Raw genomic sequence first — 21916 nt, 5'->3', positions numbered from 1 at the left:
TACAGCCCCAGCAGGTACGTGTTCACTTTTGTCAATTTGTGGATGACTCCCAAGGAGGGAGTTATGCCCGTTGTGCTGTGAGGCACCAGGTATGGCAGACCAGGAACAGAGGTGTCCAGGAACAGAGAACAGAGGAATCTATCCATGCCCACACAATCCACGCGCGCGCACGCGCGCGCGCGCACACACACACACACACACACACACACACACACACACACACACACACACACACACACACACACACACACACACACACACACACACACACACACACACACACACACACACACACACACACACACACACACACACAGCTACTGTGGGAACACTACTGCCATGTCCTATTATGTTACAGTAAGCAAGTGTTGACTGATACACAGAGGAGCAGGATACAGTGCTCAGCTCACACCATTGGAGGCTGCTGAGGTCAAGGACGTCAGTGGAATAGAGTCAGTGGAATAGTACATTATTGACCACATTGAAACCAAGCTTGATACCATTCCATTGACTCCATTCCAGGAGTTATTATTGTCACGCCCTGACCTTAGAGAGCCTTTTTATTTCTCTATTTGGTTAGGTCAGGGTGTGATTTGGGTGGGCATTCTAGTTTTTCTATTTCTTTGTTGGCCGGGTATGGTTCCCAATCAGAGGCAACTGTCTATCGTTGTCTCTGATTGGGGATCATACTTAGGCAGCCTTTTTTCCACCTTTAGTTTGTGGGATCTTGTTTTTGTGTAGCTGCCTGTGAGCAGCCCTGAACGTCACATTTCGTTTGTGCTTGTTTGTTTTCTTTGGTGAGTTTCGATTTATTAAAATATGTGGAACTCTGAGCACGCTGCGCCTTGGTCCATTCATTTCGACGAGCGTGACAATTATGACCTGTTCTCCCTGCAGCTCAGGACCCCCTCAGAAACAAAATGAGGCATCTCAAGGATTTATCCTGTTAGAACATGTGTAATAAAAAAGTTGTATGTAACCTAGCAAAACAGGGTGGTAGGTAGCCTAGCGGCCAGTAACTGAAGGGTCGCTGGTTCGAATCCCTGAGCCAGCAAAGTGGAAAAATCTGCCGTTCTGCCCTTGAGCAAGGCAGTTAACCTCCTACAACAACTGCGCGCTGATGATGTGGATGTCTATTAAAGCAGCCCCCCGCACCTCTCTAATGCAGAAGACACATTTTGGTTGAATGTATCCAGTTGTGCAACTGCTAGGTATCTTTTTTCCTTCCCCAAAAAGGTCAGATCGTGTGTGTGGATGCCTGTGTAGCTTGGTACTTACAGCCCTTATAGATGTCTGTGGGGATCTGGACGGCACTGTAGGAGTAGTTGACCTTGTTTTTAAAGTTGGGATCGTCCACAAACTCCAGCTTCATGGAGTAGGGGTTCTCCATCAGGTTCTCTTCCCCATCTCCGTCCTCCGTCTGCACAGAGAGACATACACAGAAAAAGAAACACACTGTTAATGAGATAAGTACAGTACATGAGGAAATGCAGACAGACGAACACAAACAGATATCCGCCCCGCAAAGCCACAAACAAACAGGAACACACTCACAAAGGATTGAATGCACAGGCACACACACATACACACAGAAGCACACATGCACACTCCTGGATTAAACTACAAAAACAGCAATTACACCGCTTTTTAGGCTGGGTTTGGATTTGCCTTCTATTCTTTGCCTCGTCACAAAGCAACAGCAGGTATCAAAGTAGACACAAAACAGTTGGAATCAATTAGTGTCCAAGATGGCTATCACAGACACATTAGGTGGTACACAAATTAAGTCTGACAATAATAACTAACAACCAACACTACTTAATCACAGCTTTCTCTGCCACCCACACAGGCTGCATCTCCACTACGCCCATGCAGTGTTAGGTTAGGAAGCCAGCTGGAGCTGCCTTGTGTTATGTTAGACATTCAGAACAACAGAATGTCTATTATTCTGTAGTCTACCCACTAGCACACAACACAGAGCTATAGAGCTATAATGTGTTTACTGAGAGGATGACCTCTTCCATTAGTATTTAGCTGGGTTAGCCCGGTACATTACTTTCACAAAGTGACAAATGTCAAATAAGGACAAAAGAAATGTGGATGTAAAACTTTTCCTATTAATGTGACATTTAGGATTCAATCTTGATTAGCTATCGACAGAGGACAAGCCTTGCCTTTTCAAGAGCCAATCATGTGAAAATAAATAGGAGTTAGATCTAAACACATCCTCTGGTGGAGCTTATTCATTTATCTGTGCCTCCAAATCCTAAGGGATCTCACTAATATGCTGCAAGGTGCATACTGACAAAATATAGCACATACTGTATCTAATACCATAAATGTAATTCTCCGTTAACCTAGAAGTTTAATTTTGCGTAATTTGGTCAGCTGCATGATTAACTTCTGTGTTCATACAGGGCCTTCAGTTAGTATTAATACCCCTTGACTTATTCTGAATTCAAAATGGATTAAATATACTTATTTCTCACCCACCTACACACAATACCTCATAATGACAAAGTGAAAACATGTTTTTAGAAATGTTTGCACATTTATTGAAAATTAAATATAGAATATCTTATTTACATAAGTATTCACACCCCTGAGTCAATACTTTGTAGAAGCACGTGGGCAGTGATTACAGCTGTGAGTCTTTCTGGGTAAGTCTCTAAGAGCTTTCCACACCTGAATTGTGCAACATTTGTCCATTATTCTTTTCTAAATTCTTCAAGCTCTGTCAAATTGGTTGTTGATCATTACTAAACAACCATTTTCAGGTCGTGCTATAGATTTCAAAAAGATTTAAGTAAAAACTGCCGCTGAGGAACATTCACTGTCTTCTTGGTAAGCAAATCCAGTGTAGATCTGGCCTTGTGTTGTAGCTTAGTGTCCTGCTGAAATATGAATTTATCTCCCAGTGTCTGGTGGAAAGCAGACTGAACCAGGTTTTCCTCTAGGATTTTGCCTGTGCTTATCTCCATTACATTTATTTTTTATCCTGAAAAACTCCCAGGTCCTTAACAATTACAAGCATACCCAGAACAGGATGCAGCCACCACTATGTTTGAAAATATGGAGAGTGGTACACAGTAATGTGTTGTATTGGATTTGCCCCAAACATAACACTTTGTAGTCAGGGCAAAAACGTAATTGTTTTGCAACTTTTTTTTTTAGTATTACTTTTTTTGCACACAAAATGCATCTTTTGGAATATATTTATTCTGTACAGGCTTCCTTATTTTCACTGTCAATTATGTTAGTATTGTGGAGTAACTACAATGTTGTTGACCCATCCACAGTTTTCTCCTATCACAGCCATTAAACTCTGTAACTGTTTAAAAGTCACCATTGGCCCCATGGTAAAATCCCTGAGCAGTTTCCATCCTCTCTGGGAACCGCCTGTATCTTTGTAGTGACTGGGTGTATTGATACACCATTTGAAGTAAAATTAATAACTTCAACATCCTCAAAGGGATATTCATTGTTTTTCATAGCTTTTTTTATTTTTACCCATCTACCAATAGGTTCCCTTTTTTTGCGAGGCATTGGAAAACCTCCCTGGTCTTTATGGTTGAATCTGGGTTTGAAATTCACTGCTCGACTGAGGGACCTTACAGATAATTGTATGTGTGGGGTACAGAGATGAAGTAGTCATTCAAAAATAATGTTTTACACAATTATTGCACACAGAGTGAGTCCATGCAACTTATTATATGACTTGTTAAGTACATTTTTACTCCTGAACTTATTTAGGCTTGTCATAACAAAGGGTATCAATACTTATTGACTGAAGACATTTTATCTTTTCATTTTGAATTAATTAGTAAATATGTTGAAAAACATAATTCCACTTTGACATTATGGGGTATTGTGTGTCATAGACCAGTGACTCAACTAACATTTGGTAAAAATGTAATTCAGGCTGTAACACAACAGAATGTGGAAAATGTCAAGTACTGTATGTGAATACTTTCTGAAGGTACTGTACGTATTAGAAATTCAGAGTTCCGGCAAAAATGAAGTCTTCACCCTCCGATCTGTGTGGGCACACGCGTGAAGCACTGGAGTTTAAGCACCGCCTTTGCCCAATCCTGAAATGTCCAAATAACCAGTGAGGAAAACCCCAACACCGAAACTAATGCTGCTGGGATCTCACGCATCCCATTCAGTCCTGGCAGATTCTCTCGGTCTACACGCACAGTCTGCCCACGGAGAGATTACCACCAATGAGAAGGTATGAGAGGAAGTAATGCTGAATATGTAGCATGCACAGCATACCATAAGGAAAGGGAAGCCAAAACATACACAATTCTTAATCTACGCACAAAATACATATATACTGTGCATACTGTATTATAAGTGTAATAAAATACAATCCTAAAACTGACAGACACATGTCAGTGCATAACACAAATACTCACACATCCGAAGAGGAGGGTGGTGGCAGGCAGAACAAAAATAAAACTAAGACAAAAAACAAATACTCAAATACAGTACAGTACAGTACACTACACTACAGTACAGTACAATACAATACAGTACAGTACACACTGAGACATGCCCATATATTTCTCTTTAATGGAGTAGCAAGGGTTCATTGGATTTGACATGATAAAAACTGTTTGTTTTTTCACAAATTTGTATTCAAGCCTCATGCCCTGTGCAGGAATTGATCGATGGCCTGTCTTTAATTGTCTATTAAAAAGCAATTGCAAGCTGTTGTTGGAAGTGAAGGTAAGAGCAGAGCAGGGGGACAGTTGTGAAGATAGTCCACTGAATGTCAACGATAGCGACATTTTAGTGACAGACCAGGACAACATGCTACCTTACAGGAAACGCATCATCAGACATATGTCAACTGTCTCTGTCTCCCGCTCTGCGTGTGTCGCTCTCACACATACACATGCAGTTCATGCACATACACGATTGTAAATCAAAGGTGAAAAACATTAGCAAAAATCGATACAAACGTTCCGTTATAAAACTCACACTCCAGGCTATACTCTCTGGCTGCACTCTCTGGCTACACTCTCTGGCTACACTCTCTGTCTACACTCTCTGGCTACACTCTCTGGCTACACTCTCTGGCTATACTCTCTGGCTACACTCTCTGGCTACACTATCTGGCTACACCCCCTGGCTACACTCTCTGGCTATACTCTCTGGCTACACTCCCTGGCTGCACTCTCTGGCTACACTCTCTGGCTTCACTCTCTGGCTACACTCTCTGGCTACACTCTCTGGCTATACTCTCTGGCTGCACTCTCTGGCTACACTCTCTGGCTTCACTCTCTGGCTGCACTCTCTGGCTACACTCTCAGGCTACACTCTCAGGCTACACTCTCAGGCTATACTCTCTGGCTGCACTCTCTGGCTGCACTCTCTGGCTACACTCTCAGGCTACACTCTCAGGCTATACTCTCTGGCTGCACTCTCTGGCTGCACTCTCTGGCTACACTCTCTGGCTATACTCTCTGGCTACACTCTCTGGCTGCACTCTCTGGCTACACTCTCAGGCTACACTCTCAGGCTATACTCTCTGGCTTCACTCTCTGGCTGCACTCTCTGGCTACACTCTCAGGCTACACTCTCAGGCTATACTCTCTGGCTGTACTCTCTGGCTGCACTCTCTGGCTACACTCTCTGGCTATACTCTCTGGCTACACTCTCTGGCTATACTCTCTGGCTGCACTCTCTGGCTTCACTCTCTGGCTACACTCTCTGGCTACACTATCTGGCTACACTCTCTGGCTACACTCTCTGGCTATACTCTCTGGCTACACTCCCTGGCTACACTCTCTGGCTACACTCTCTGGCTTCACTCTCTGGCTACACTCTCTGGCTACACTCTCTGGCTATACTCTCTGGCTGCACTCTCTGGCTACACTCTCTGGCTTCACTCTCTGGCTGCACTCTCTGGCTACACTCTCAGGCTACACTCTCAGGCTATACTCTCTGGCTGCACTCTCTGGCTGCACTCTCTGGCTATACTCTCTGGCTATACTCTCTGGCTATGGCCCTTGTGTCATCACTTTAATCTCCACCAGGTTTCCCCTTTCTTATGCAGACTTACAAAAACCTACCAGACTTGGCACTCCCCCATCTCTGAGTCCTATCTCTCCCTATTCACTCCTCACCACACATTTGACAGTAAGAACATTACAATAAAACTTCCACAGCCACATTTTCAATTTATATCTCTTAAACGGTCTCCTATTCCTCAACTCATCTATTAATTCTGCCTAAACCTTCCTGTTCGTTTTCTCACTCTTTACCTGTCAATCATCTCCAACTGCATCCCAATGTAAACCTGCCCCACTCAACCATGAGTTGAGGTACGTGGAACAGGTACGTGATAAGATGTGCTGCTTTTAACAGCAACACTAATGTTGCTGGTGACAAGGTAAAAGTGGATTGTGTGGCAGTGACATTGAAGATTGGTTGACAAATATAATACTAGTCTAGCGATATTACAGCAAAGACAATGAATGTGTTCATGATCATGCTTATTCATTTGCATCAGCAAGGGTGAGAGGGTTAGAGTTGGATGTTGGTCTATCAGAGAGGTTCACTCGATTACTGATGCAGTCCTTCAAACACGCGAGGACATTGTGTTAAGGGCAGTTTGGTGGCATGGCTGATTAGGTAGGACTTGCTGGTTCATCGGTGAAGATGATTAGGTTAGAGATGATGGTTTATCAGATACAGAGAAAGTGGGTTAGGAATGCTGGAAGCATTAGTTACGAAAAAAGTCTTGGTTAGAGGGTGAAGGGGATTGGCTTAGAGAAAATGGTTGCATTATTTACAGTGAAAGTGATTGGCTTAGAGAAAATTATTACATTATTTACAGTGAAGATGATTGGCTTAGAGAAGCCAAGTTATCAATAACGGCGAAGGTGATTGGCTTCAGAAACCCCTTGTGCATCAGCAGCGTACTATGGAGTCCCGTCCCAGTGTTTGTTTATCCCTCAGCCTGACTGTCATTTCAGTGAGGCCCTTTTTCCCCGAAGAGCCCAATCATAATTAACCAAGGCAGCTTCTAATTAGGAGCTAAATAAATCCACACAGGAAAGACTGATTGGTTCATTTTCTTCAGCCATCCACCACCTGTTTTGCTCGATTCATTACCCAAATTGTTAATTTTATCTCCCCATTCTCAATGTTTAATTAAAGGTTGAAGAGGCCAGGAACGACCTTTTGAAGACTCTTTTATTTCCACCTTTACCCATCCAGGGCTCACCCAGACTACAATCATCTCTCGCTCCTGATCCAGCCTATCCCTGTGATATTATAGTGTGTGTGTGAGTGTGTGCAACCAGTTTGAAATTGCTAGCTTTTCAATCGGTGAAATCACTAGCTCTGAGACTTTGAAGTAGTTGTTTCACGCGGCTTTTGTGGAGCAATAGGTAATGATGCTTCATGGAAGGCAGCTGTTGATGTTTTCAGAGGGTCCATGGTTCGAGCCTAGTTGGCTCAGTTGGCCTTGGCCAAGCTGCTGGGGTTGCTGCGCAGAAGGAGAAGGTCAAAGAGGGGTGAGTGTAACCAGTGTGAAATGGCTAGCTAGTGACGTCACTCGCTCTGAGACCTTGAAGTAGAAACAAACTGGGTTTTCACAGTGTAATGTAATGCAAAGAAAATCAAAACACTAAATGACTCTGTGTTTCAAATGGAATGCCAAGCTAGAATAATAATAGTTTTGCCAGCTAGATGGCCAACATCTCTGCTACTTGCCCTCAACCAAATCGTTACCTTGGAACATAATTTACAATTTATACGTATTTCACTAGCAGCCAAATAACAGTATCAAATCAAAGTGAGACAATGCATAACACAGACCATTGCAATTTCACCCCGAGTGAGCGTTGTCTGTTCTCTGCTGAAGCCTAAGTAATAATCTTCTATTGGGGGGCCTGATCTTGTCTCTTTCATTTGGGTATTTCTTGCAGAGAGATTTCCCCCCAACAATGGCAGAAAATACAACTCTAAAATCAATAACATATTATTCTACACTCCTAGAAGATATGTGCTAAGTAGAACCATGCAGGGTTCTTCAGTTTGTCCCCATAGGGAAACCCTTTTTGGTGCTGGTTAGAACCCTTTGCAGAGGGGTATTTATAGAACCCTCTATGTAGGGTTCTTCAAAGAACCCCCTGTATATGGTTCTACCTAGAACCCTCTATGAAGGGTTGTACCAAGGACAATTGTATCATCTAAAGGTTCTTCCTAGAAACTTCTTTGAAGGATTCTACCGAGAACCCTTATATCTTTGGACGGCGCTTCCTAGAACCCTCTATGAACGGTTCCACCAGCCTTATTAGCTTTTAAAGTGTTATTATTTATGACAATACATTACATATATCATAAGTCTTTCTTTGAGGCCCTAGTTATACCCTAACACGGTGGTGTTACGAATCTCCTAGTTTACAGGTTACATCAGGCCTGCAAGTCACATTATGCTGGCTTGCAAAGCAAAGTGGAATTTTGTACCACCCGGAACCTGCATTCAGAATGACTAGCAGGGTAGGGATGATTGAATACTGAGACTACCTCAATCATCTAAACTTGAACAACCATCTCAGTAACGGGTGCAATAACTTCAACAGATTGGATTAGTTTAGAAAACGGTATGTTATTTATCTTTGTGTAGCATAAAATTAATCAACCAATCAATGTACATGCAAAAACACAGATATTACAGTAAAACAAACAATTCTGAAAATTATCCCTGCAATAGAGCATGCTGGGAAATATTACTGTATATATGGTTCTATATAGAACCTTTCTTGTCTGCCAAAGAATCCTTCTTGACTGAATTATTTTAATCATCAAATAACCCTTTCTTCAAAAAACAATTCTTATGATGTTAAAGGTTATAGGTAGAACCCTTTGCCTTACAAAGAACCCTTGTCTTCCAAAAAGGGTTCTTCTGATCAAAACGGTTCTTGGTAGAACCCTATCCATCTGCAAAGAACCCTTTTGGAACCCCTTTTCCTAAGAGTGAACTGACAGCAAATGCGGTGGTGCTGGGACCAAAAAGACAGGCCAAGACATCATGCCTATGACATTTAATGTGTCCATGTGTGTCTCTGTGTGTATTAAATTCATAGTAAGATGGATTTATAATTGGAACCTGACAATGAAAACAGTTAATTTTCAAAAGCCCAGGGTTAGATTAGATTAGAGTTTATTCGTCACATGCACAGGGGGACAGGGGGAGCAGGTCACTGACTAGTGGTGGCTTTTCAGCATCCTGATGATCTGGGGGTTGAATCGATTGGCTAGTCTGACAGTTTTCGCCATGATGCTCCTATACTGCCCACGAACAGGGCGTAGCTTGGGTGGCTGAGGTCCCTGATAATCTTCTTAGCCTTCCTGTGACAACTAGTGTTGAAGAGTCGAGGTTGAAGAGTCATTGTCATGCCTTCTTCACCATGGTGTCCGTGTGGTTTGACCATTCCAGCTTCTCAGAGATTTTTTTGAATTTTTTTAACGTCTCCACTGCGGCCCCGTTGATGAGGATGGGGGAGTGCCCAACCTGGCTCCTCCTGAATTCCACAATCAGCTCCTTTGTTTTGCTGACGTTGAGGGAGAGGTTATTTACCTGGCAGCACGCAGTCAGAGTGCCTACCTCCTCTTTGTAGGCCGTCTCGTCATAGTTGGTAATCAGGTCTACCTACTACTGTGGTGTCTCAGCAAACTTGATGATGGAGTTGGAACTGTGTGAGGCCATGCAGTCGTGGGTTTACAGAGAGTACAGGAGGGGACTGAGGACGCACCCTTGTGGGGCCCACATGTTGAAGATCAGTGTGGAGGAGATGACGTTGCCTACTTTCACCACCTGGGGGTGGCCCGTCAGGAAGTCCAGGACCCAGTTGCATAAGGATGAGTTCAGTCCTAGGGCCGTGAGCTTTGTGGTGAGCTTAGACGACACTATGGTATTGAAGGCCGAGCTGTAGTCAGTGAACAGCATCCTCACAAATGCATTCCTTTTGTTCAGGTGGGTGAGGGCAGTGTGCAGTGCAATGGCAATTGCATTGTCCTTGGATCTGTCTGGGGCGGTAAGCAAATTGGAGAGGGTGGAGTGTGTCGGGGAGGGAGGAGGTGATATAGACTTTGACTAGCCTCTCGAAGCACTTCATGATGACGGAAGTGAGTGCTAGGTGTTGGTAATCATGCAGCTCAGTTACTTTCCCTTTATTGGGCACGGGGATGATAGTGGATATCTTGAAGAAGGAGGGAACAACTGCCTGAGCTAGAGAGAGATTGAAAATGTCAGAAAACACATCAGCTAGCTGGTCTGCACACACATGCTCTGAGGGCATGGCTAGAGAAGCCGTCTGGGCCGGCAGCCTTGCGAGGGTTAACACGTTTGAATGACTTACATATGTCCTCCGTGGAGACCGTAAGCATGTAACCCTTGTTATCGTCAGGGGCTCACCTCGGCAGCACAGAGTCGTAATACTTGAAGCGTGAGAAAAAGGTGTTTAGCTTGTCCGGTAGCGCGGCGTTGGTGTTCGCAACGTGACTGGCTTTCTTTTTGTAATCTGCGATCGTTAGAAGCCCCTGACACATACTCCTCGTGCCCGACCAGCTGAATTGCTCCTTCACTTTGTCCCTATACTTGTGTGTCTCATCATCTTGATCGATCTGCATAGGTCGTATTTGTACTGTTTAACCATACAATTGTCCTCGGTCACCTTGCCGTGTTTATAAGCAGCTAGAGTTGGGTAAGGATAAGGGCAAGACTAGTGGGCTAGAGCTCAAGATAGTTTTAACATGAGGTGTTGTTCATCCCACTACTAAGCAATCCCCTCCAGTGCTTCCTCCACACATACTACTGTGGAATATTCCTTTAAAAAATGAATGGCCGCTATATGCTGTTTTTACGCCTGGACACAGAGAACCAGAGATGGAGGACACAGACAGTGTCACCTTTTGGGCAGGTCGAACTGTGGTGGTACTCACTTACGTTCCCAAGGGTACTGTGGGATTCGGGTGCCACAAAGGCCATCAATTCAACGTTTTGAGAGATATGGAGTCCAGAACATCTGGCGAACATTCTAATTATGGAGTGTTTATACTGGAGGGGTGGAGGGATGCACTACAACCCGGGAGAGAAAGGGATGATTGGATGAACAGACATGGGGAGAGGAGGGACGGAGCAGACAGGACAGAGGTTAGTTTAGAGGGAGGGTACAGGAGTAAGGGTCAGTTGGAGAGAGTAAACACTGTGGACCAGTGACAGGACACAGGATGGTGATGGAGGTGGAGGAATAGGAGGGGGAAAAGAAGGAGGAAGCAGTGGGAGAGGGAAAAGGATAGAGGATGCTGGAGGAGAAACTAAACACTCCTCCAAAAGCTCCCTCACTTACCTCTTCATAACCAGTCACTTGGTTCTGGACACAATGGAGGTGGGGGGGTGACCTTTAGCGGTATGCTGGGGTGGGCCATGGGTTTTGTCAGGGGCTTGGCCTCAGCAGTGGCCATTTTAATGATGACCGATGTCCTCCAATTAGACGTGTTGACAGGCCCTAAAGTGCTGTGTCATTAATCACAGGAGGGCTGCCTCCGCACACCACGAAAATCACGCCGTGATTTATAACAGCTAGCTCCTCTCTCTGTCCGTCCACATATTTCTCTATCTCCATCTTTCTCTTTTCTCTCTCTCTGTCCCACCATTACTCTTCTCCGTCTCTCTCTGTCTCCGTCATCTCTTTCTCTCTCTCCTTCATCTCTCTCTATCACTCTCTCTCTACTCCGTCTCTCCCTCCTTATTCCTTCCTTCCTTTTGTTCTCGGACGATGTAGGGAATTCATGCATTTGGTACTGATAGCCAATTAATCAGGTGGCTTGGTAGCACAAAGAGGAGTGGTGAGTCACTGTGACCTTTACATCTTCTGGAAGGACTAATAACTGTTCCCGGACCAGTGACAGACTAAGGCATTGTCAGGACACCCTGTATAGGGCTCCCGAGAGGCGTCACTACAGACCCTGGTCCGATTCCAGGCTGTATCACAACCGGCCGTGATTGGGAGTCCCATAGGGTGGCGCACAATTGGCCCAATGTCGTTAGGGTTTGGCCGGGGTAGACCGTCATTGTAAATAAGAATTTGCTCTTAACTGACTTGCCTAGTTAAATAAAAATAAAATACCTTCTACAGAGGATTGTGGACTCAGCAGGTGGATTTATAGGTGACTCATATTAATAGCGACATTACATGAAGTCTCGATAGTTACTGTACAGCCATGTACAGTTGAAGTCGCAAGTTTACATACACCTTAGCCAAATACATTTAAACTCAGTTTTTCACAACTCCTGACATTTAATCATAGTAAAAATTCCCTGTCTTAGGTCAGCTAGGATCACCACTTCATTTTAAGAATGTGAAATGTCAGAATAATTCTAGAGAGAATGATTTATTTAAGCTTTTATTTCTTTCATCACAATCCCAGTGGGTCAGAAGTTTACATACACTCAATTAGTATTTGGTAGCATTGATTTTAAATTGTTTAACTTGGGTCAAACGTTTCGGGTAGCCTTCCATAAGCTTCCCACAATAAGTTGGGTGAATTTTGGCCCATTCCTCCTGACAGAGCTGGTATAACTGAGTCAGGTTTGTAGGCCTCCTTGCTCGCACACGCTTTATCAGTTCTGCCACAAAGTTTCTATAGGATTGAGGTCAGGGCTTTGTGATGGCCACTCCAATACCTTGACTTTGTTGTCCTTAAGCCATTTTGCCACAACTTTGGAAGTATGCTTGGGGTCATTGTCCATTTGGAAGACCCATTTGCGACCAAGCTTTAACTTCCTGATGAGATTGAGATGTTGCTTCAATATATCCACCTAATTTCCCCCCTCATGATGCCATCTATTTTGTGAAGTGCACCAGTCCCTCCTGCAGCAAAGCACCCCCACAACATGATGCTGCCACCCCCGTGCTTCATGGTTGGGATGGTGTTCTTCGGCTTGCAAGCCTCCCCCTTTTTCCTCCAAACATAACGATGGTCATTATGGCCAAACAGTTCTATTTTTGTTTCATCAGACCAGAGGACATTTCTTCCCATGTGCAGTTGCAAACCATAGTCTGGCTTTTTTTTATGGCAGTTTTGGAGCAGTGGCTTCTTCCTTGCTGTCGATATAGGACTCGTTTTACTGTGGATATCGATACTTTTGTACCTGTTTCCTCCAGCATCTTCACAAGATCCTTTGTGGTTGTTCTCGAATTGATTTGCACTTTTCGCGCCAAAGTATCATCATCTTTAGGAAGACAGAACGCATCTCCTTCCTGAGCGGTATGACGGCTGCATGGTCCCATGGTGTTTATACTTGCGTACTATTGTTTGTACAGATGAACGTGGTACATTCAGGTGTTTGGAAATTTCCCAAGGAAATTGCTCCCAAAATGATCCCAAGGATGAACCAGGTCTACATTTTCTTCTGAGGCCTTGCTGATTTCTTTTGATTTTACCATGTTGTCAAGCAAAGAGACACTGAGTTTGAAGGTAGGCCTTGAAATACATCCACAGGTACACCTCCAATTGACTCAAATGATGTCAATTAGCCTATCAGAAGCTTCTAAAGCTATGACATAATTTTCCAGAATTTTCCAAGCTGTTTAAAGGCACAGTCAACTTAGTGTATGTAAACTTCTGACCCACTGGAATAGTCATACAGTGAATTATAAGTGAAATAACCTGTCTGTAAACAATTGTTGGAAAAATGACTTGTGTCATGCACAAAGTAGATGTTCTAACCGACTTGTTAAAACTATAGTTTGTTAACAAGACATTTTTTGGAGTTGTTGAAAAACAAGTGTTAATGACTCCAACGTAAGTGTATGTAAACTTCCGACTTCAACTCTATGTTTGGTATAATCTAGGCCTACTATCCTGTCTTGTGTTTCGGTGTTCCTTGGTTATTTATTGGGGCATTGGTTGAGGTCATAGGAGAACCCTTTGAAGAACCCTTTTTTTGTTCAACGTAGAACACTTTCCCCAGATGGTTCTACACGGAACCCTGGAACCAAAAAGGGTTCTACCTGGCACAAAAAAGGGTTATCTTATGGGGACAGCCGAATAACCATTTGGGAACCCTTTTTTCTAAGAGTGTAGGTAAACGTACTTCAGGGTTTGGGGTTAGGTAGGTAAGTACTTCAGGGTTTGGGGTTAGGTAGGTAGTCCTTCATGGTTTGGGGTTAGGTAGGTAAGTACTTCAAGGTTTGGGGTTAGGTAGGTAAGTCCTTCAGGGTTTGGGGTAGGTAGGTAAGTACTTCAGGGTTTGGGGTTAGGTAGGTAAGTCCTTCAGGGTTTGGGGTTAGGTAGGTAAGTACTTCAGGGTTTGGGGTTAGGTAGGTAGGTACTTCAGGGTTTGGGGTTAGGTAGGTAAGTACTTCAGGGTTTGGGGTTAGGTAGGTACGTACTTCAGGGTTTGGGGTTAGGTAGGTAAGTACTTCAGGGTTTGGGGTTAGGTAGGTAAGTCCTTCAGGGTTTGGGGTTAGGTAGGTAAGTCCTTCAGGGTTTGGGGTTAGGTAGGTAAGTACTTCAGGGTTTGGGGTTAGGTAGGTAAGTCCTTCAGGGTTTGGGGTTAGGTAGGTATGTACTTCAGGGTTTGGGGTTAGGTAGGTAGGTACTTCAGGGTTTGGGGTTAGGTAGGTAAGTACTTCAGGGTTTGGGGTTAGGTGGGTAAGTACTTCAGGGTTTGGGGTTAGGTAGGTAAGTCCTTCGGGGTTTGGGGTTAGGTAGATAAGTACTTCAGGGTTTGGGGTTAGGTAGGTAAGTACTTCAGGGTTTGGGGTTAGGTAGGTAAGTCCTTCAGGGTTTGGGGTTAGGTAGGTAAGTCCTTCGGGGTTTGGGGTTAGGTAGATAAGTACTTCGGGGTTTGGGGTTAGGTAGGTAAGTACTTCAGGGTTTGGGGTTAGGTGGGTAAGTACTTCAGGGTTTGGGGTTAGGTAGGTAAGTCCTTCGGGGTTTGGGGTTAGGTAGATAAGTACTTCAGGGTTTGGGGTTAGGTAGGTAAGTACTTCAGGGTTTGGGGTTAGGTAGATAAATACTTCAGGGTTTGGGGTTAGGTAGGTAAGTACTTCAGGGTTTGGGGTTAGGTAGGTAAGTACTTCAGGGTTTGGGGTTAGGTAGGTAAGTACTTCAGGGTTTGGGGTTAGGTAGGTTAGTACTTCAGGGGTTGGGGTTAGTTAGGTAGGTACTTCAGGGTTGACTGAATCTCTTGGGAGGACAGTTAGTGGGAGCTTGGTCACATGCATGGTGCTGGCCCCAGGCCTGTCACACACACTCATAGCCACAGTGTCAGCAGCGTACTAACACACACAGACAGCCCAGAGGCCTGTGACCAGTGGGACAACAAGACGTACAGGGGAGCAGGACGGGCAGAACTGGGAGGACACACACCACTGTACTCACATAGTCTGATTCCGCTTTCGAATCATAGTACTCCATGTCGCTCTCCTGCGCGGAAAAGAAAGGTGAAAAGACAGGTGATGAGAGAAGATATAGCAGTGACTATATCCATTAAGCTCTTCTGCTGGTGTAGCTGTATGAAGATATCAAGGTTATATTCAGACACACTAGACAGCATGAGAATATAATCAGCATCACAGAACACTGGGGAGGTAGTGTGATGAAAGATTGTGGAATGTGTTTCTGAGACGTGCTGTTTTCTAATGCAGTACAGGATGCAATCTAGTTGTGTTGTAATGTGGTATTCACTATAATAGGAAATACAGTGCTATGCTGTATGTATGGCATGATTTACTATGGTGCAGTGGTTATTAGCTGGATTTAGGATGAGTATATAGAGTGGAATGAGCTAGCATTGCTCCCTAGAGCTCTCATCCACTGCTTATTGTCTGTTGAGTTCATGGTAAATAGCGCCTCTCATCTCAGAGGAGAAAGAAAAGACAGAGAACAGGACAGAAGCCAAGTTCATTGCAGCGTTCCCTGTACGCCCCCAAAGCCCACAACCCCCACGCTCCCCAGCCCAGAGCTTGCCCCCTCCCTCCGACCCCGACCTCCTCGCCAGGGCTGCGTGCGGCACGGTGCGGCATAAGTCTGGGCCCGCCTCAATATCATTGGGAGGGAGCCTGGGTGAGGACACGCTCTCAAGGGCACTGGAGTGACTGCTTTTCCCGCTGTGGAGGAGCTCTGCTCATTCTCTGACAGCAGAGGAGAGGCTGAGAGAGCCCTTCACACACACACACACACACATACCCACACATGACCATCACTGTGTCTCTCTCTCTCTCTCTCTCTCTCTCTCTCTCTCTCTCTCTCTCTCTCTGTCTCTCTCTCTCTCTCTCTCTCTCTCTCGCTGTCTCTCTCGCTGTCTCTCTCTCGCTGTCTCTCTCTCGCTGTCTCTCTCTCGCTGTCTCTCTCGCTGTCTCTCTCTCGCTGTCTCTATCTCTCCCTGAGACAGTCCAGACCCAATGTGTCCGTAACCAGGACCCGGGCTGGCCTCCAGCACTAATCAGGGAGTCAGTCATCAGCTAAGCACGGCTCAGCTCAGCCCCAAACAACCCACACAGACAGACGCAGCCTGACCCAAACTCCTATTGACACTTAACATGAGGCAGGGCCTTGCCTAGGGGGGCCTCCGGATGGGGAAGCAGAGAAGCAGAGTCCTCTCCCTTCAGACCGATGCTCGTTATCCTCCAGTACCAGAACACTCTGCCTCCTCTCTCTACACAGCAGCCATGCATGATCTGGATAGACAGTGGGACAAGGAGAGAAGATGTGGAAAGGGGGGGAAAGGGTAGTTGAGGGATGTAAACAGGAAGACACTTATAGACGGTACATAAGGGTGCGGGTGGTGGGTATGGAAAAAGAAACATGTCAAATTTGCAGTTTCACATGTGAAAATAGCATTTTTAATAGTAGAATTGCATTTTCACATGTGAATTGCTGTTTTGACATATTGAGCTTAAAAATGCATGTGAAACTTCACACGTGTCCGAAAACCACATCTGACGCACGTGTCTGTTTTTCCCAAGTGACATTTTTCACATGCGATTTGTTCACATGTGAAAATGTATTTTAAATGATGCACGTGTCTGACTCATGTGAAATGTATATACTACCGTTCAAAAGATTGGGGTCACTTTGAAATTTACTTGATTTTTTGTCCATTAAAATAACATGAAATTGATCAGAAATAGTGTAGACATTGTTAATGTTGTTAATGACTATTGTAGCTGGAAATGGCAGATTTTTTATGGAATATCTACATTGGCGTACAGAGGCCCGTTATCAGCAACCATCACCCCTGTGTCAAATGGCACGTTGCGTTAGCTAATCCAAGTTTATAATTTTAAAAGGCTAATTGATCATTAGAAAACCCTTTTGCAGTTATGTTAGCACAGCTGAAAACTGTTATCCTGATTAAAGAAGAAATAAAACTGGCCTTCTTTAGACTAGTTGAGTATCTGGAGCATCAGCATTTGTGGGTTCGATTACAGGCTCATAATGGCCAGAAACAAATAACTTCCTTCTGAAACTCATCAGTCTATTCTTGTTCTGACAAATGAAGGCTATTCCATGTAAGAAATTGCCAAGAAACTGAAGGTCTCGTACAACGCTGTGTACTACTCCCTTCACAGACCAGCGCAAACGGTCTCTAACCAGAATAGAAAGAGGAGTGGGAGGCCCCGGTGCACAACTGAGCAAGAGGACAAGTACATTAGAGTGTCTAGTTTAAGAACTGGCAGCTTCATTAAATAGTACCCGCAAAACACCAGTCTCAACGTCAACAGTGAAGAGGCGACTCCGGGATGCTGGCCTGTTATTTCAATGGACAAATGGCTTTTCTTTCAAAAACAAGGACATTTCTAAGTGACCCCAAACTTTTGAACGGTAGTGTATATTTTTTGTGTTACATTTTTCACATGATTTGTTCACACGTGTTCACACGTGTCCGAAAATTACGGGTTTTTTCAAGTGTTCTTTTCACATATAATGTTTTTATGTAAGGGCACACACACAAACAGAGGCTACATGGCGAGGCACCCTAGGTGCCTGTGGTCCCTCAGATCCCCCTAGGCTGGCTGGTCCTTGGTCTCTTAGGACCCAGGGCCTAGGTTAAACACATCTAATAAAGCACACTACCCTCTCTCAGCATAACTACCAGCTAAACACACACAAAACCACACACACTCACACATAAGCACAAACACACGGCACACACTCATAGAATGGCACGCCAGCAATGCATCACGCTCGCACAGCATCTCTCCCCACTCCTCGGTCTCCTTACCCTTATCTCAGTCGTCTGCTCCCTCCCCAACCTCTCCTCCTCCTCTCCGCCCTCCCTGCCTTTTCGCCCTTCCCCATCTCTCTCCACTCAATACCAGGTAGCCTTCTCCCTTCCCCATCTCTCTCCCCTCAATACCAGGCAGCCTTCTCCCTTCCCCATCTCTCTCCCCTCAATACCAGCCAGCCTTTTCCCTTCCCCATCTCTCTCCCCTCAATACCAGCCAGCCTTCTCTCTTGCCCATCTCCCTCCCCTCAATACCAGGCAGCATTCGCACCCAATTTCAGATTGAGTGAATACAGTGCAGCTGCAGGTTAGGTGCCCACTGTTGCTATAGAAACAGTCCCCTCTGCTCTAGACTTTTTTGTGTTTTCTCACCATGTCTGTCTATCTGTCTTTTGGTTTCTGTTGCTGCTTCCTGTCTGAACTGTGTCACTCTGACTGGCTCTCTATCGTTTTTCTTATCTATTTGTCTCCCACTATCAATTACTGTAATGAATGACTATTAAATAATTATATATCTACAGTTTTTAGGGTCTTAATTTGATCACTCTTTTGTTGCTGAGCAATTCAAACTTCTAAAGGCTTCTAAAGTTTGTCATTTCCACTTTGTGTAATTTCAGACTTGATTTGCCCTAATGAAAAATGTATCAATTCTTACAAAAATGTCCATTAATTATAATCCACATAATAATTCACATTTCCTGTTGCTGCAGGATTTATTTCCTACTGTAGCAAACTGGCTCAAATTAATATCTGTAATTGTATATGGAAGATTGTTTTTCAAATGATCATATGACAAGTAGAAACAACAAAACAAAGCTTTTAACAAAGCATTGAGCGTAAGTGAACACATTAAAATCATTCCATGCTCCAGGCAAGTCAGTTAAGAACAAATTCTTATTTACAATGACGGCCTACCCCGGCCAAACCCGGACAGCGGTGGGCCAATTGTGTGCCGCCCTATGTAGATGCAGACGCTGTAGATTAATATGGTAAAAGCAGGTACAGTAGCTGGAATACAGGGCTGGACTGGGACCAGAAATCATCCCTAACATCCCTGGTGGTCCCTGGTGACTCTCTGATCCACCTCTACGCAGACGACACCATTCTATATATTTCTGGCCCTTCTTTGGACACTGTGTTAACTAACCTCCAGACGAGCTTCAATGCCATACAACTCTCCTTCCGTGGCCTCCAACTGCTCTTAAATGCAAGTAAAACTAAATGCATGCTCTTCAACCGATCGCTGCCCCACCTGCCCGCCAGTCCAGCATCACTACTCTGGACGGTTCTGACTTAGAATATGTGGCCACTACAAATACCTAGGTGTCTGGTTAGACTGTAAACTCTCCTTCCAGACTCACATTAAGCATCTCCAATCCTAAATTAAATCTAGACTCGGCTTCCTATTTCGCAACAAAGCATCCTTCACTGATGCTGCCGAACATACCCTTGTAAAACTGACCATCCTGCCGATCCTTGACTTCGGCGATGTCGTTGACAAAATAGCACCCAACACTCTACTCAGCAAATTGGATGCAGTCTATCACAGTGCCATCGGTTTTGTCACCAAAGTCCCATATACTACCCACCACTGCGACCTGTATGCTCTCGTTGGCTGGCCCTCGCTTCATATTCGTCGCCAAACCCACTGGCTCCAGGTCATCTATAAGTCTTTGCTAGGTAAAGCCCCGCCTTATCTCAGCTCACTGGTCACCATAGCAGCACCCACCCGAGGCACGCGCTCCAGCAGGTATTTTTCACTGGTCATCCCCAAAGCAAATTCCTGCTTTGGCCGCCTTTCCTTCCAGTTCTCTGCTGCCAATGACTGGAACGAATTGCACAAATCACTGAAGCTGGAGACTCATATCTCCCTCACTAACTTTAAGCACCAGGTCTCAGAGCAGCTCACAGATCACTGCACCTGTACATAGCCCATCTGTATATAGCCCATCCAACTACCTCATCCCCATACTGTTATTTTTTTTTTTGCTCCTTTGTTCCCCAGTATCTCTACTTGCACATTCACCTTCTGCACATCTATCACTCCAATGTTTAAATTGCTAAATTGTAATTATTTCTCCACTATGGCCTATTTATTTCTTTCCTTGAGGACTCCATGCGACAACATTTTTTTACTTGAGGCCACCAGTATTAGCCCGATAATGATCATTTTGCGCAAATAAAACCAAGTTAGACAGGCCCACTGGGCTAAATATGAGCCAGCCCATTTGGTGGAATACAGTATAGACCTGCACACTACACATATAGGCTTCTGTCAGGGAGGAAGGGTGCATGTGTGCATGTGTCAGGGTGTATACCTTACCTCTTGGTGGGCATGCTGTGTGCTCTCACAAGACACGTTGAGACAGTTTGACATTTAAATCTCAGACAAGCTCTCCATCATGTGAGGACAGATTACAGTCATATCCATATATCTTCTGGACACCTGCTAATGACTTTGTAATTACACGTGCACGCACGCACGCACGCACGCACGCACGCACGCACGCACGCACGCACGCACGCACGCACGCACGCACGCACGCACGCACGCACGCACGCACGCACGCACGCACGCACACACACACACACACACACACACACACACACACACACACACACACACACACACACACACACACACACACACACACACACACACACATACATACATACACAAAAACAAGTCACAATCAAACAGAAACTGCGGATGCTCTCCAGGCCATGGTACTCCAGCAATCATCCCTAGCAGCAGATCCCTAATGGAACCTGACATTATATCAGACACAATAAAGGATTTCATTTGCTGCTCTTCATTAGTGCGTATACACACACACAAACATACGCACATACAGAGACACACACACACACACACTCTGCTGACTAGTCAAGGAGGACCTTCCAGAACAAAAAGACTATGTGATTGGGCAGCAGAATAGAAGTGCTTTTGTAACGTAAGGTATAAAACCTGACTCACTCTGCTGTTCTGTCCTTCCTGCCTCCACTCCAATCGCTCTCCTTGTCTCTCAATGTCTCTCTCCCCCTCTACACAATGTCTATTTGACAGGTCCAACACCCTTAGAAACACTAGGCAGTTATAACAGACAAACATTCAGGAAATGTTCAATCCTTCTAGTAGAAGCTATTGTGAAATGTTGTATTGAGAAGTACACACAGCACACATTTTATCAATTGACGCATGTAAAGTAAGTAATGACTGACATGCAATTTCATCAAGGAGACTAGAACACTGGAGGTGCAATATGGGAAAGAAACCACAAAAAAAACATGAAAACTATTTTGTTCATTTCATAAAAACATTTCATTTGAACAAAAGGCCTTCCTTGTATAATAGGAACACTTACGAAACATAAAAACCTAGCTAAATCACAAGGGGTGAAATAATCCTAGAAATGTAGACACAGGACTACCAGAGAGCCTTTAAACTCCTTTAATAACCGGTCTTAATAACTGGCCGTATTAACTGGTCTTAATAACCGGTCTTGTGATGATACAGATGTAGGATCTTAATTCGATCACTCTTTTTTTTGCTGAGAATTTTACTGCACAGCAGGAAATGCAAACCGAAAACAGAAATACCTTATTTACCTAATTATTCAGACCCTTTGCTTTGAGACTCAAAATTGAGCTCAG

The 21916-nt window shown here is 44.4% G+C and overlaps 1 protein-coding gene across 1 annotated transcript in view; it reads right to left on the bottom strand.

Annotated features, from left to right (window-relative positions):
* Positions 1 to 21916, bottom strand: part of LOC120020369 (voltage-dependent calcium channel subunit alpha-2/delta-2-like) — a 298389-nt gene that overhangs the window by 90832 nt on the left and 185641 nt on the right. Inside the window, exons 5-6 of the mRNA XM_038963972.1 lie at positions 15415 to 15459; positions 1279 to 1420 (exon numbers count right to left, since the gene is read on the bottom strand). Of these exons, the coding sequence (XP_038819900.1) occupies positions 1279 to 1420; positions 15415 to 15459 (187 nt within the window). The remainder of the gene's footprint in view (positions 1 to 1278; positions 1421 to 15414; positions 15460 to 21916) is intronic.

Source organism: Salvelinus namaycush, chromosome 2, assembly GCF_016432855.1.
Source record: "Salvelinus namaycush isolate Seneca chromosome 2, SaNama_1.0, whole genome shotgun sequence".
In the NCBI taxonomy this organism is placed as follows: Eukaryota; Metazoa; Chordata; class Actinopteri; order Salmoniformes; family Salmonidae; genus Salvelinus; species Salvelinus namaycush.
This window is presented reverse-complemented; position numbering and strand designations above follow the sequence as displayed.